This window comes from Triturus cristatus, chromosome 5_2, assembly GCF_964204655.1.
Source record: "Triturus cristatus chromosome 5_2, aTriCri1.1, whole genome shotgun sequence".
NCBI classification, from domain to species: Eukaryota; Metazoa; Chordata; class Amphibia; order Caudata; family Salamandridae; genus Triturus; species Triturus cristatus.
The window spans coordinates 882,968,450-882,981,761 of NC_140588.1; the positions used below are offsets into that span (position 1 = coordinate 882,968,450).

The 13,312-nt window shown below is 42.6% G+C and overlaps 1 protein-coding gene across 6 annotated transcripts in view; it reads left to right on the top strand.

Moving 5' to 3' along the window:
* Positions 1–13,312, top strand: part of MTMR1 (myotubularin related protein 1) — a 533,995-nt gene that overhangs the window by 249,816 nt on the left and 270,867 nt on the right. For all 6 annotated transcript variants that reach the window (XM_085608016.1, XM_085608018.1, XM_085608021.1 and 3 more), the window contains one exon: positions 4,383–4,466. In XM_085608016.1, coding sequence (XP_085464142.1) covers positions 4,383–4,466 — 84 coding nt within the window. The remainder of the gene's footprint in view (positions 1–4,382; positions 4,467–13,312) is intronic.

The following is a 13,312-nucleotide window of genomic DNA, read 5'->3' on the forward strand; positions in this document are numbered from 1 at the left end:
TCATTTTAATCTTGCCTTACTATTCCAGTATTAAATTTTTTTTAGGACTAGTAAAGGCAATTTTATCATTCACTGGTTCACTCACCTTGCACTTTGAAAAAAACCTGCTCCGCAGTAATCAGACGTGGGAACCCCATGATGAAGCATGTCACCAAGTAGGTTGGTGAGTGAGAGTTCTTTTAAAAATTAAGTGTTATTCCTTTTGCCTTGTTCAATATAGGTATTCGTATTACTCTTTTGTTAATTAAATATAATCCATCACTCTCCCAGCTTTCTTTGCCCATCCTCACCCCTCAAAAGAGGAGGAGAGACTCCATTAGTTCAACCCCAAAGAGAGCTTTAAGCTTTTACATCTATCTCACCAAGGACCATAGGTTGAACAATCAGTTTTTTGTTTAGTTCTCCTGATTAGGATTATACATCAGAAGGACAAGTAACCCTCAGTAATTCAATTCTGGTGGCTACTTTAACCACAGATTCCTTATCGCTCTGCCATCTCCCAATTCTGTGGAGTGGCCTCTTTTTACTATTTAACAAGGCCCCAAGTTATAGATCAGCACACTGGTACTATCAGTTGTTTTATGCTCCACATCTGAGCATGTGGAAAGAATCAATAGAAACCCATGTTAGCATGCACGGGTGATGGTTATATGCAGCTTTACAATTTCTGGGTTAGTACGGAGCTATCGCCACCTTGCAGTGTCCAGAAGTATTGCTGAAATAGCTTTCAGATCCAGTCTGGCACCTGGAGAAAGTTTTAAAAGTGAAGAATCTGTAGTTCGATGGAGTATCCTTCAGAAACAGTGTTTCTGGAGATAAGTGACTTGTTGGTCTTTATTAACACCTATATTGTTGGCTCACTCTCAAACTCCTTAAGAATATGCATTAATATCAGACAATCATGAAACTGAAAATTCAAGTACATTACTTTGGAAACTGTAGTCTCTTTTAAAATCCAACAGAGTGTTATAAGAACTAAACCTGTTGAAGACATTGTTACATGTAGCTTTTTCATTTTTAAGCCTGGCATTAGCCAAAACCTTTGGATTTTACTAAAATATGTACAATATATCAGCCACCTCTCCATCTATTGGTTGGCTGTTGTCTTTCACATTTCGCTTCCGCCACTACAGCATATAACATAGGACAGTGGGTCAGCCTACTTAATCCACTGGTTAACTTCACTTTGAATGACCACATTTTGCTCTTTCACAAGTAGCACGTACGTCTGCACACAAGCTAGTTCCCTTCAGTGCCAGTGCTTTTGTTTTGACTTTAGAGTTACTTTAGTGTTGCTTTTGTGTTAAGAGCCTAGACACTTCTGATCAAATCCCTTCATTTTGGAGTATTTTGCTTTTCTGACTACTGCTATTTTACAGCAAACCAGATTGTGTCAATTTGAAACTGTTCTGTATTAAGTTATCCTTTTTTTCTTTTTTTTAATCGTTGTCCTTCTTTCTTTCTTGCCTTTTTTCATTCTTGCCTTCTTTCCTTCTCTCCTTTCTGTTTTTCTTCCTTTTTGACTTCCTTCTTTCTTTCTTGCATTTTTGCCTTCTTTCCTTTTCTTTTTTCTTACTTCCCATCTTTCTTGCCACCATTTCTTTCTTTCTCTTTGTTTGTTTGTTTATTTTGTTCTTTATTTCTTTCTCTCTCAAAGGAAAGTGACTTGCATCCAATGCCAGACTGATTTACTTTTTTAGGTCTGTGTTTTCCAAGACATTTTGATTTTGCTAAAAGTATATGTATAACATAGTTACTTATAGGGGTTTCAGCCAGGCCTCATCTACTAGTGTGGGGAGTCTCATTTACATTCTTCCACCCACTCCAGCATGCATTAAGGGGCAATTTGTCAGCCCACTTCAGCTATTGGCTGACTTCACTGCAAGTTACAACATGCTACTCTTTCACAGGTAACACATCCACACACAAACTAGTTACCTTCGGTTCCCAGGAAGTACTATGGTAATGTGTTGGCTTTTTAGACCCCAAAAGGTTTTTGCTTGTACCAAATGTTTTTTTAGATTGGTGACAGCCCTCCATTTCCCCAAACATTATTTTGCAGAAACCATGACAAAACAAAACAAAAATTGTCTGAAGGCTGGCAGCCAAAGCCAGACCCATTGGCTTTGCCAATGTTGTTTTTAAGTGTTACCATGTTTAACAAAGCAAACTGGAAACAGAAAACAATTATGACTCCAGGGAAATTGTTATATGAACATCTTTGTTTTACATCATTTTCATTCTTCCCAAAGCCAGTTGATGACATTACCTCAGGCAGGCGCTAAGTTTCCTAATTTAGAGGCAAGGACATGTGACTTAATAAGTCAGTGGAAGAATAAGTAACATCAAAAAAGGAAGACAAAAGCCCCTGGAAACCCACAGGGGTTTCCAATTGTGGATCCGATCATGCATGTAGATATGAAATTATCAAGTGACTGTTCTCATTCAATGACTACAGAATGGCCAGGTTAACAAACCTGCGAGTAAAAATGTAAAAAAATATACTCCATTTTGCTTATGCTTGTTTATGAGGTAGTTTTTGGAGTTTTGGGAAATCTCAAAGTTTTCATGCTGTTCTCCTGAGAATTAGTAACAGTATAGAAAATGTGCGAATTGTTGTAGCGAATCATCATAAGGAACCAATTGTGCTTATGTTTGCAGTATCTTTAGAACTTAAATTCACATTTCATTATTAAGAATTGTATTGATTTCATTATTCAATTAACTTTGCGACACTACTTTCAGCCTTCATCTGAAACATTGTTTTATGTAGATAGGTAACTCTTTATTTTTAGACCTCTGGTTCATGTTGATATTTGTGTGGAACCCAAGTGCATTTCGAGTAATCTAGGCTCTTCTTCAGAGTACATTAAATAAAGGAAAGCTTCCACTGCGAAAGCCCCCCTCCACCCCAATTCTTTTGATCCTCCAGATCAATGGTGTAAGGAGGACTTGGAAGCTTTAAGTATGTAAACTTACCAATATAATGCAAAGGGTCATTTGCACCTGCAACTTTTCCCCTTGTTTTCCACTGGGAAAGAAAAAACCTCTCCTGAAATGTCATCAGTTTTGGTGGTGTTCCCTCCTCAGTCCTGTCCCAAAAACATATTAACTCCTGTCTTTCATGAGCACATGTCTCAACGTGTTTGTGATGTTAGAAAGCAGAGCAGACATAGGCCTACAAATTTCCACGTCTTACCTGACTCCAACAAGTTTACATACTTTAAGACAGAAATACTTAACAGGTGCCCCAGATACATTTGTAATGAGCAGACAGCAGTCAAGTGTTGTGTGACTCTGCAGTAGTACATGTTTTCTGGTAACAATTAAAAGATAAAAGACTAGAACAGAGTTTAGGCATGGTTAACATGATTGCATGCTCAATTCTCCAATAGAAAATAGAGAAGCAGCCAGGGAAGCTCATAGGCCTCATTGTAGTTTTGGTTACACCGCCCTTACTGATGGGGAATGGACGCCTGCAGAGAACAGTTTTCAACAAAGGTATTTGGACGAACTCCTCTGCAATGTCAGTGACTTACTAGGGGATTGTTGCAGATGCCTTGCTACAACACCTCCCTACCCCAGGCAGATGCCTCCATTATACTTCATCCTGTAAAAAGACGCACTACAATACTGTTTGAGGGTGCAAGGGCAGTTAGTAGGTGATGGGATGGGAAGACGCAGATGGGAAAGGAGCCTGATGATATCATTGTAGCCCACTTTTAGGGATTATTTCGGTCGTTAAAGGCCCCCTGCCACAGTTACAGGTGATGGTTTTAACAACTAAAAGTAAAATATTCAAAACAAGGAGAAGCAAAATGACAAACATTTCAATGTTGGAACTGTAGGCTTATACCAAACATTAATTGCCCCCTGCCACTCTGTCCTGTATGCTGCTCCCAACATTCCAAAGTTCTAAAGTACTCGTGTTGTCCCGCAGCGTGTTAATGAACTCTGATGTGAAGGATGCTGTACTATTCGGCATCTGTCATTTTTCTTTGAAACTTAATATATAAAAAAGTTTTAAATAAGAACTAAAGACACCCAAATTGATCTACTCTAAGGATAAAGCTTAGTCCTCAGTCCTAAAGTGATGTGATCTTTCATACTGCTTACAAGGTTCAATAGGTACTCTACGCGATTTTGGTTATGGGTCATTAAAAGGGTTAATGGCTGAACATTTCTTTTATGACTGCTCCAGTGAAATTTAATGTGTGTTTCTGTTCCATTAATAATGTCTGTATGAAACTTTGCTGTTGTGTTTGTGGAGAACATCCTGACTGATTACATTTATAAAATCATGATTTTAATTTTAACGTTTCTGTACGTTTTGAGCACTAGGATGCACTTAATAATGTAGTATACGTATTTTTTCTTTAAAGCCTCTGTTTGCCTTCAGCTATAAAGAAAAATTCCCTCTGAATGGTTGGAAAGTGTATGATCCAGTTGCAGAATATAAGCGGCAGGTGAGTTGTGCCATCAGTATATGATGCTTGCTTTTTTCATATGATATGTTGAAGTAGAAGTTTTACTGCCCCAGGCTCTTGTTCAGATTGCCAGTTAATCCTTTAAGAAGACACTTTTCCTTCTATCAAGGTGTTGGGTAGCTTGGTTTTTACATGAGTATGTCAGTAATCAAATGGGCAATGTAGGTGACTCAACGGCAAGGATTCGGGCACTTGATGGGCCTTGTTGCGTGTTGGGGAGCCTATGTGTCTGCCGAAGACACATTCTCTAGGGTTTACCTATGATTTCCACCATGTCCACAGTATTGTTGCTTTCTTGGAGGTTTTTTAAATCTCTATAGCCACAGCCATGTCATCTTTTCAGGAAAATACCTTGCTGTAGCAGTAATATTATGAGTACGGCACTACATCTCCCTATCATATGAATTATGATTTTGTTAGTTGCCACATAGTTTTTTTTCTGGCATTCACTGATGGTGTGTAGAGCAGTGTAAGAGGACATTTGCTACTATGGTGGATGTTTTTAGGTCTCGCCTAGCATTGCAGCGTATGCGCTGCTCGCTCGGACAGACCTAAAGTGAGAGAGGAGATTTCAGAAGGGGACTTGAAGCCCCGCCCATACTTTTTATTGGGTTGCGTCAGCGTTTACGCTAAACGCTGGCTTCCCATTGAAAAGGATGCTTTTGGGCCACTGCCCTTTCTCCCTTTAGATGGTCCATCCGGACTGGGTTGTCTGCTTCACGGCTGTCGTGAAGCACTTTCTTATCTTTAGGGGGGGCATCTGTTTCTAATTAGCATGGCCTTAGTGTAGCCATGCTAATTAGAAACAGATGACCCCCCCCCAAAGATAAGAAAGTCTGCAGGCACTACCTCGGGATCTTGTCCCTGAAGTGCAAACATGCCTCCGAACTGGGATTTTGCAAGTTTGCACAAATTCACATTTCATGATATCTCAAACTGTTGTTCCGTTTGTTTCTAAGAGCTCCCAACTTTGGCACAAAGGGGACCAAAGTACAGGAATATAAACCAATGTGTCTAGGAGCGCACGCAGATAATCAAAACATTCTTCATAGACAGCGCTTCATACTGCTGTATCACCATTCCAAAGTGCTTTACATAACAGATGTTATTTTTAGGTATTCGAACAGCACCCAATGTATCAACCTCAGATCACAGAAGGTCGAGTCTGTTTTAGGGGGATTCGATCTTCAAACATTGCAGCGCACAGCCGCCTTTCATTGTCGCACAGAGACTGTAAGTAAATGCAGCCCCACTTACCTATCATTTTTTTGGGTCATATGTGTCAGGGAATTTTTGGGTATCGGAAGAGCCATTTTTAGTACTTTTGGAAATTCCAGGTAAGGGAAGCGGGAGAAGGAGGAGGCTGTAACATCCGCAGGGTAGAAAACAAGCATTTGCAATGCAATAGGTCTCGCATTTACGCGACTTTAAGCTATTGACATTGTGTAAATTACTATGCATTTTATTTGTTTTTAGAACGAAAACACAAAAAAGGCATTCTCATTTGCAATGTCAATAGCTCAAACTAGCGTAAATGCGACACCTATAGCATTGCAAATGCTTCACGTATGGCGGCCACGGGCTGTGCATTTTTTTTGTTCTGGACGGCTGCCTCCTCTCCAGCTCTGCATACTCGTTAAAGTCTACTTAGATTGCTAGCTACACCAAACGTCCGTTAAATCAGACCAATATCGGAGTTCTCCGTTATTTATCTTTTAAGGGATGACATTTGTTAGTAATTGAATTCTAGGTTATGTGAAAGCCAATCCTATATCTACACATAGCTATGAAGTGACCGGCAATACGTATCAAAACGTGTAAAATGCCATGGAATTGCACCATTGGCAGCACTTAATCCGTTCCCAATGCTCAGTACAAAATTAAAAAGAGCTCATTAGCTGTGGAGTCCGCAGTTGCATCTGTTAAATCTTTCATTTCAATGAGGGTGCCCACCCTCGCTCTCTGTCGAGTGCATTTTTTTTCTTCCTAAAACGAGGAGCATGATTTTCTTCGTAAGCACGAAGCCTCCCAGCTCTGTGTACACTTTTCATATGGCATAAGACAAGACCAGCCCTCCGTGTGCACACTTCTATGAGGGAAGACTACCGTACTCAAGTTTCTCGAGAACAGACATCTTACCCCTGTGCACACACCTCTCATCAGATGCCGTGCTCCTGTGTTCATGACACATCTCGCTGCTCATTCATCTCTCATCCTAACAGATTATAGCTCCGTCTTCATTCACATTTCACATCAGAGATTGAGTCTCTGCTTCCACTTCACATCTCTCTCCACATACATCACGCATCAAAGGCTTAGTCCCTGTCTTAATTGAACGTCTCTTTCTGCATTCACCTCTCAAAGTCTATCTCACCCTGCCTTCTCTTCACGTCTCTCCGAGCATACCTGTACTATTAAAGGCTGTGCCTGTTTGTGTCCACTTCACATCGCTGAAATCAAAGGCTATGTCTCCCCTGATCACTTCAGTCACTGCGCACACAGCTTGTCGTTCCTTGACCGAGATCAGCGATTCCGAGGTGGGGGTAACATCTAACCAAGACAGTGGTGTGGGAGGCCCTATGGGGTTGGTAATTTTCTTATTTGCACATTACGATTTATCAGCTCAGCAAAGTTACTGCAGACCAGCAAGACAGCCCACAGATATTTCAACTTCTCAAAGTAGCACAAATCCTGCAAGGAAACTGCGTAGGAGAAACGGCAAAACTGTCCCTAAAAAAGCTATAATTGTACTTACTGCTATTCATGTATGAATTAGGGAGTTAAATTTAGCCCCAATATATTACGTTGGCTTACAGTAGTTAGTTCCTCACTGACATCAAAACATGATTCTCAGGTCTCGCTTAGGCACGCATGCGCTGTCTTCCAGATGTGGAATTCAGTCTACATTTTTTAGGTCTCGCCTGGTGTAGGCTGCGCGCATGCGCAGTCTCGCTGGCGAGATTTAATGAGATGTGGGTATTTTCTGTAAGGGGCATTAGGCCCCTCCCCTCTTTTCCATTGGCTGGCGTCACCGTTTATGCTAAACGGTGGCCAGCCATTGGAAAAGAGGTGTTGGTGACGTATTTGCTTGGCTTTCTGAGCCGTCCCATTTGGACGGCCTGGCCTGCTTTGCGTCCGTCACAAAAGGTTTCTTATCTTTATGGGGCCAATCACATGGCCCCATAAAGACAAGAAACCCATTAACAGGCGAGGCCGTCCAAGTGGCTCAGCAGAAAAAGCCGATCAAATAAGTCATGGCGATCTGCTCCGTACCCGCGGTCGACACCCGCCACCAAACCGCCACAAACCGCCGCCGCCATGTTAAACAGCAGCTGCCTTCTTGGAGGAGCGAAGAGGAGCGCCGTGCTGCAGCTGAACGTGTGCTGCGGAGGGCCACGCCCCCTGCTCGGGGAAGCGGACTGCGGGTGTAGCGACGGCTACAGCTCGGACTCCACTTCCAGCCCCTGCAGCCCGACTGCGCAGTCCCCGCGCTTCCTGGTACCGGAAGCCTCCCCGCCTGCCACCGTGGACAAACTCTATCGCCGCACCCTGGAACTGCTTCAGGACTACTACCACGAATGCGCAGAGGTGAAGAAGTCCAAGGGAGCCACTGACCCCGCCCTTAGCACTCTGCGGAGGGTAGGGTGTTCCGTCGTGGACAAGCACCGGATTGCCTTCGATGGTGAGAAATGGGGGAAGGGTTTGTACAAAGATACATTGACCAGTTAAAATGTTATGGTTCAAATCCTATGGTTGGTTTATTGAAAATAGCAAGAACCCAGGAACAAGTATTGAACCATAGAAAGGTCTCCATTATTTTCCGGTAGCAGTGGCCATGAAAAGCAGGTGGGGCTGTTCAAAGGGTAGTCAGATCTCCAAGCTATTCGATGCTTTTACCCATGAATAGCTCTGGTTATATTGTAGGCTTCCGGCTTCTGCCCCTAGTGGGGCAATGGGGAGCTGCATACAGGTTTGACAAGAAGCGAAGCACACGCCCCCTATGGTCTACACTGAGCCATCCGGCTCTCTCTGGTAACAGATGGCCTGCACAAAGCTGAATAATTGAGGATTGCTAGCAGCTGCTCACATTAATGTTTTTAATCTATTGTTTATTGCTAACTAAACCATATGTGGTCTCAGATCTCCATTTAGCGCTGCCCCTAAACTCTTGTCGATTTAATTGCGCTGTCATGAGTTGCTTTCATTGTTAAACTGGACTACTTTCTGGCCTTACAGCTTCTGTCAATGAAGCCATATAGGTAGCAATCTTTTTAAGAGGTTGCAGTAAATTGTCACCTCCCAAGGCATGTTTGGGTCCTGAGCTCCTTCATTTTCTGCACCTTCACTGGGTAGAGTACGACTTCACCTAATGGTTTGCCCCCTTCCCTCCCTCCTTTAATGTGCCTGTTGGTGGGGAGTTTGGTGTCCGGCTTAATTTCATACTGTGCCTTTCAGTATCACTGTGGGAAGCTAGCTCCTCACTGGGCCAGTATGGCACCTACGAGTTCATTGCCCCCTTCTGGTCAGTTAGTGAGCGCAGGGCTATTCACCTCTCCACCCGGCCCGCGGGATCATCAGCAGACCCGTGGGAGACCGTTGGGTACAACAGCGCTGGTTCTCCGCTCCCCTCCTCCCAGCGGCGCTCCAGCCCAGAGTTTCCATCTCGACACCTCCTCATTCACTATTTATTGTTCCAGAGAATCCTGCCTGCTATAAATAGCCGAGCCCCATATTTCCGGTTATTAATAATTCTTTACTGTCCTAGTCGCTCACTCAGTGTATTAGAAGCTCCTTGGGTGTGTTTTGGGCTCATTCTGGAGTTATCCGCTTTATCGTGTTATTGATGCCACTAGTCGTTGCTCACTTTAGCGCCAGATGGCAATCGACGGATTGGGTGTGTTTCTAGTTGGTGTTCTTTGTATATTCTCTCTGGTCACTGCTCGACATAGCCTTTGTTGCAAGAGCTGTGTTGTGTAGGCTGAATCTCCCTTGGGCCTGGCGGCTTTCTGCGCATTGCTCTGCTAAAGCTTCCTTACGGTTGGCATCCGTCTGGTCTGGTGGTCACTGAACTCTCTCTGGTTGTAAAGAGCCTGAGAGTTGCATGGTCCCACTGGACATTGTGCCCTGACCTTAGGGTGTATTATGAAAATTGAAGCTCCCTTAATGCGCACATTTGTTCACTCATCATTCGGAATGGTTTGCTCAGGGTATAAGTAGCCTGAAGGTTTCTAGCTTTATCTGCAGGTTTACAAGGTCTGTGTTTTATAAAGCTGCCTAGCCGTGTTTCTTGGTCAAACTTTCTGTCCTGTGGATCCATGATAGTGGCTGAATCTGTCTCAGACTGGAGGATTCAAAGAGGACAGCTGTATTTAGTGTCTGGAACTCGGGGTTTATTAGGATCTTAGAAACTGTGATTGTTGGAATCACCCCATACCCCTCTCCTTGCATTGCGCTAAACCTCACATCTCCATAATGTGAGATGATGGGATTTAGGGTGATTCTGATCATTGCCCACCTCTATATTGGCCGGTGGCACTCATAAGCCTTTGGTTCCTGTAGTCTCCTGTGTGAGGTGATGACTGTAGCTTTGAGTCTCCATGCTTCCCCCTTATTTTTGCAGTGCCTTGATAGCTCCTCAGTTTGGGTCTCCCTTAAATATTAACTGCTTGTGTTCGTGCTGTTCTTTCATGGTGTCAGAAGCTTACTTTGGACCAGCGTCCCTGGTGCGGTCCCTGTCTGACCATGTCATTCTTCCCGATTAGTATCTCCTACTTCATTAATATAAGTAATGTTCTCTTTTGTTCTGCGAGATGCTCTCTCAATCCAAGTAATTGTTTCTTTTTTTGCAAGAATCTCCTCATGGTTAAAATCTCCCTGGATCATATGCCCTGAATAATTCAGGTGCATGAGGCGTAGCATGGTGTCTGCCTAATTGGCTGAGAGCTGGCACCTCCATTGTCATTAATTAGTTAGTAGCTGGTTGGGGCCTACCATACTATCGTTCTGAAAAACAGAATTATACTTAATATTGAACTTTCCTGTTTTTGGTTTGCCCTGTTAAGACTTCGTAGTGGCAGAACATTTTTCTTGGACCAAATCATTAATATGCCACACATCTTGAGAATGTTTCTGGAAGAATGAACACTTAATATTTCCTGACTCCACAATCTTCCTTGAGGACTACTAGTCTGTACGTTCCTACTTTGCTATGCGATGACTCCATGTGAGCGAATGTTGTGGTCTACAGAAATATAATAGGACGTTCCAAAGTAGTGCTCTTGTGTGAGACCAGAAACCTGGCGATTGATTTGGTCTTCATGTTTGGGTTCAGTGTATTCCACAGTCTAGGGTCTTCTACTCCCAGTAACCCTACCCAATATTGCAGCTGTTTGGAAGTTTGAGGGTGATGCACTGGGCTGTTGGTGAGTGAATGTTTCTGCTAGGGACATTGTAGGAGAGCTAGTCTTTTCACCAATAGGCCTTGTGGACAGGGTACAGGACCCATTCAAGGGAGCTTAACAGAGGGCTTTCTAGTGCTGCTTTAATATGGTCATCCTTGGAAAGGTTGAGGTACATTCTGACTAATTGTACCTTTCTCGAGTTTTTGTTCACCTTGCATAGATAACACCTCAAACATTTATCCAAGAGTGATGTTTTGTGTCCTCTTCTGTTATCAGTTTAGTGTAAACCTAAATTTTCGAAACAAATGATTGCTTGTTGATCCTTCAGCCAGTGCCTGACCTGTAGTGCAATCAAAGGTTGGGCATTAAAGGTGATCCCAGTTTCTTCCTTACGGATATCTATTTTAATGCTCGAGCTCCTGCATTAATGTGGCTTGAACCTCATGGTATTTCGCGTTTTCCATATTGGCAAGCATCTTCTGTCCTTTTAAAGAAGATGAACTTTAATACTCATTATAATTAAGGTGAACATTTTTGGTCGTTTTTTTGATCGGATGGTTTCTTCAGGTCAAGCAGAACCATGTATAGATTTTCTCCCTTGTTTATAAAAGCTGAAGTATTGTGCAACTCACTGTCTTGTTTTGTCTCATTTGATCAATATTATATATTTGCCATTTTGCATTGAAAAAGCTGAGCAAAAGGTGCATTTCAAGAGAAAAAGGTCTCCATACATTTCCTGTCTTGTTTGGGTTTGATTAGATAAAAAAAGACATGCATTTGCAATGCAATAGGTCTCGCATTTACGGGAGTTTGAGCTATTGACATTGTAAATGACAATGCCTTTTATCTATGTTGTAAAAACCAAAACATAAATAAAAGGCATTGTCATTTACAATGCCAATAGCTCAAACTCGTGTAAATGCGAGACCTATTGCATTGCAAATGCTTGTTTTTATAGCCGCAGATTTGCTGTAGATTGCACTGGCAGCAGTACGGTGCAGAACGAGTGAAGTCACTGTAACTGAGTTGTCACTCGCCGCTGATATCTGGAGCGATCTAAAGGTTATGGCTCATTAACCTTGTACGGTCTTAGCGGCCTTCTGTAGTTCTGTAATCCTTAAACCTGGAGATAAAAAAATCTTGTCCACACTAGGAGTGTTGCGTGAGGCGCTATGCCACATTATTAATTTGAGGGAAACAGCACAAGTATGAAGTGTGCTTTTCCATTAAAATCCCCACCTCTCCCCAAATATAGAATCGTCTTTAGGAAAAACTAAACTAATGAACATCATTGAAAATTCACCTCATTTCGGAGCCAAATCGCTTTCTGTTAGTTGTGGCCTAGTTTTAGTACATTTTGAATAGGTGCTTTTGAGGAGAAACTACATAATTATTTTTTTAATTCATTGAATATAGTTGAGTCACTTGAGCGTTGTATTTACTCTATAAGCCACACATTGAAGGCCTGCCATCAACTGCAATAGAGCCAGGCCTTCATTTGTCTTTAAAAGGCTATTTTATGCAGCACCACAGTCCCGCGTGTAAACATGCTTTTTAGGTAAAACAAAAATAGGCAGCAATTGAGATTGGACCCTGTCCATTCTGCCCCTCCATGTTGTGGTCTAAATATGTTTTTCCTAAATCGGAGTTCACTATGTGCCCAAGGGACTCTGGAAACACCCATGGATAACATGAAACAGCCTAGCATAAAAGTATTGTACATTATAAACTTATTGCATTAAGCAACCGCCTAGGAAACGTACTAGCATTAATGACCTCAGACCTTGAAAACGATGCCAACATAGGGAGGGGATGTGGCATAGAGTCACAGTTCCTAAAATGTACCCTATGCCTTCTACTGCGTCCTTGGATGCTTGCAAAAATAAACATCAATGGATTACCTGTTTATTTCCCTATTATGTGTATGCTCAACTGAATCACCCTGGTCTATTTTTGAAGCAGGTTATATTCAGATGTTGCCCTGTCGGGAGGTGTCCCTACTTTTCTGTGCTTAAACCCTGCTACATTTCCCATTATTAAACCTCCGTAGCTGGGTAATCAGGCTCCCAAATCAAATCCCCCAGCTTTCTCTTTAGTCCATTCTTCTCTAGTCTCCTCCGCCCAAATTTCTTTTTTCTCTGAGTTTTGTATAGTGTTCACTTGACCCGAAGGTATCAGAGCGCTTTACTTGAGCACCAGCTACGCTACACGAGGACACATTCAGTTTTGTTAGGCACAGGGAGTTTAAGTGATTTGCCCGGAATCGCAGGATGTTGAGCGCCATTGCCGATACTTGACCCTGGTTCCCCAGATTGGAGATCGACCACCCTAGCCCGTTAGGCCACATCCTCTCCCCAAACTTCCAACTGCTTTCTGTTTCCCAGTCCCTCTCATATTCCTTCTCCTCTACCCCATTCTTCTCTA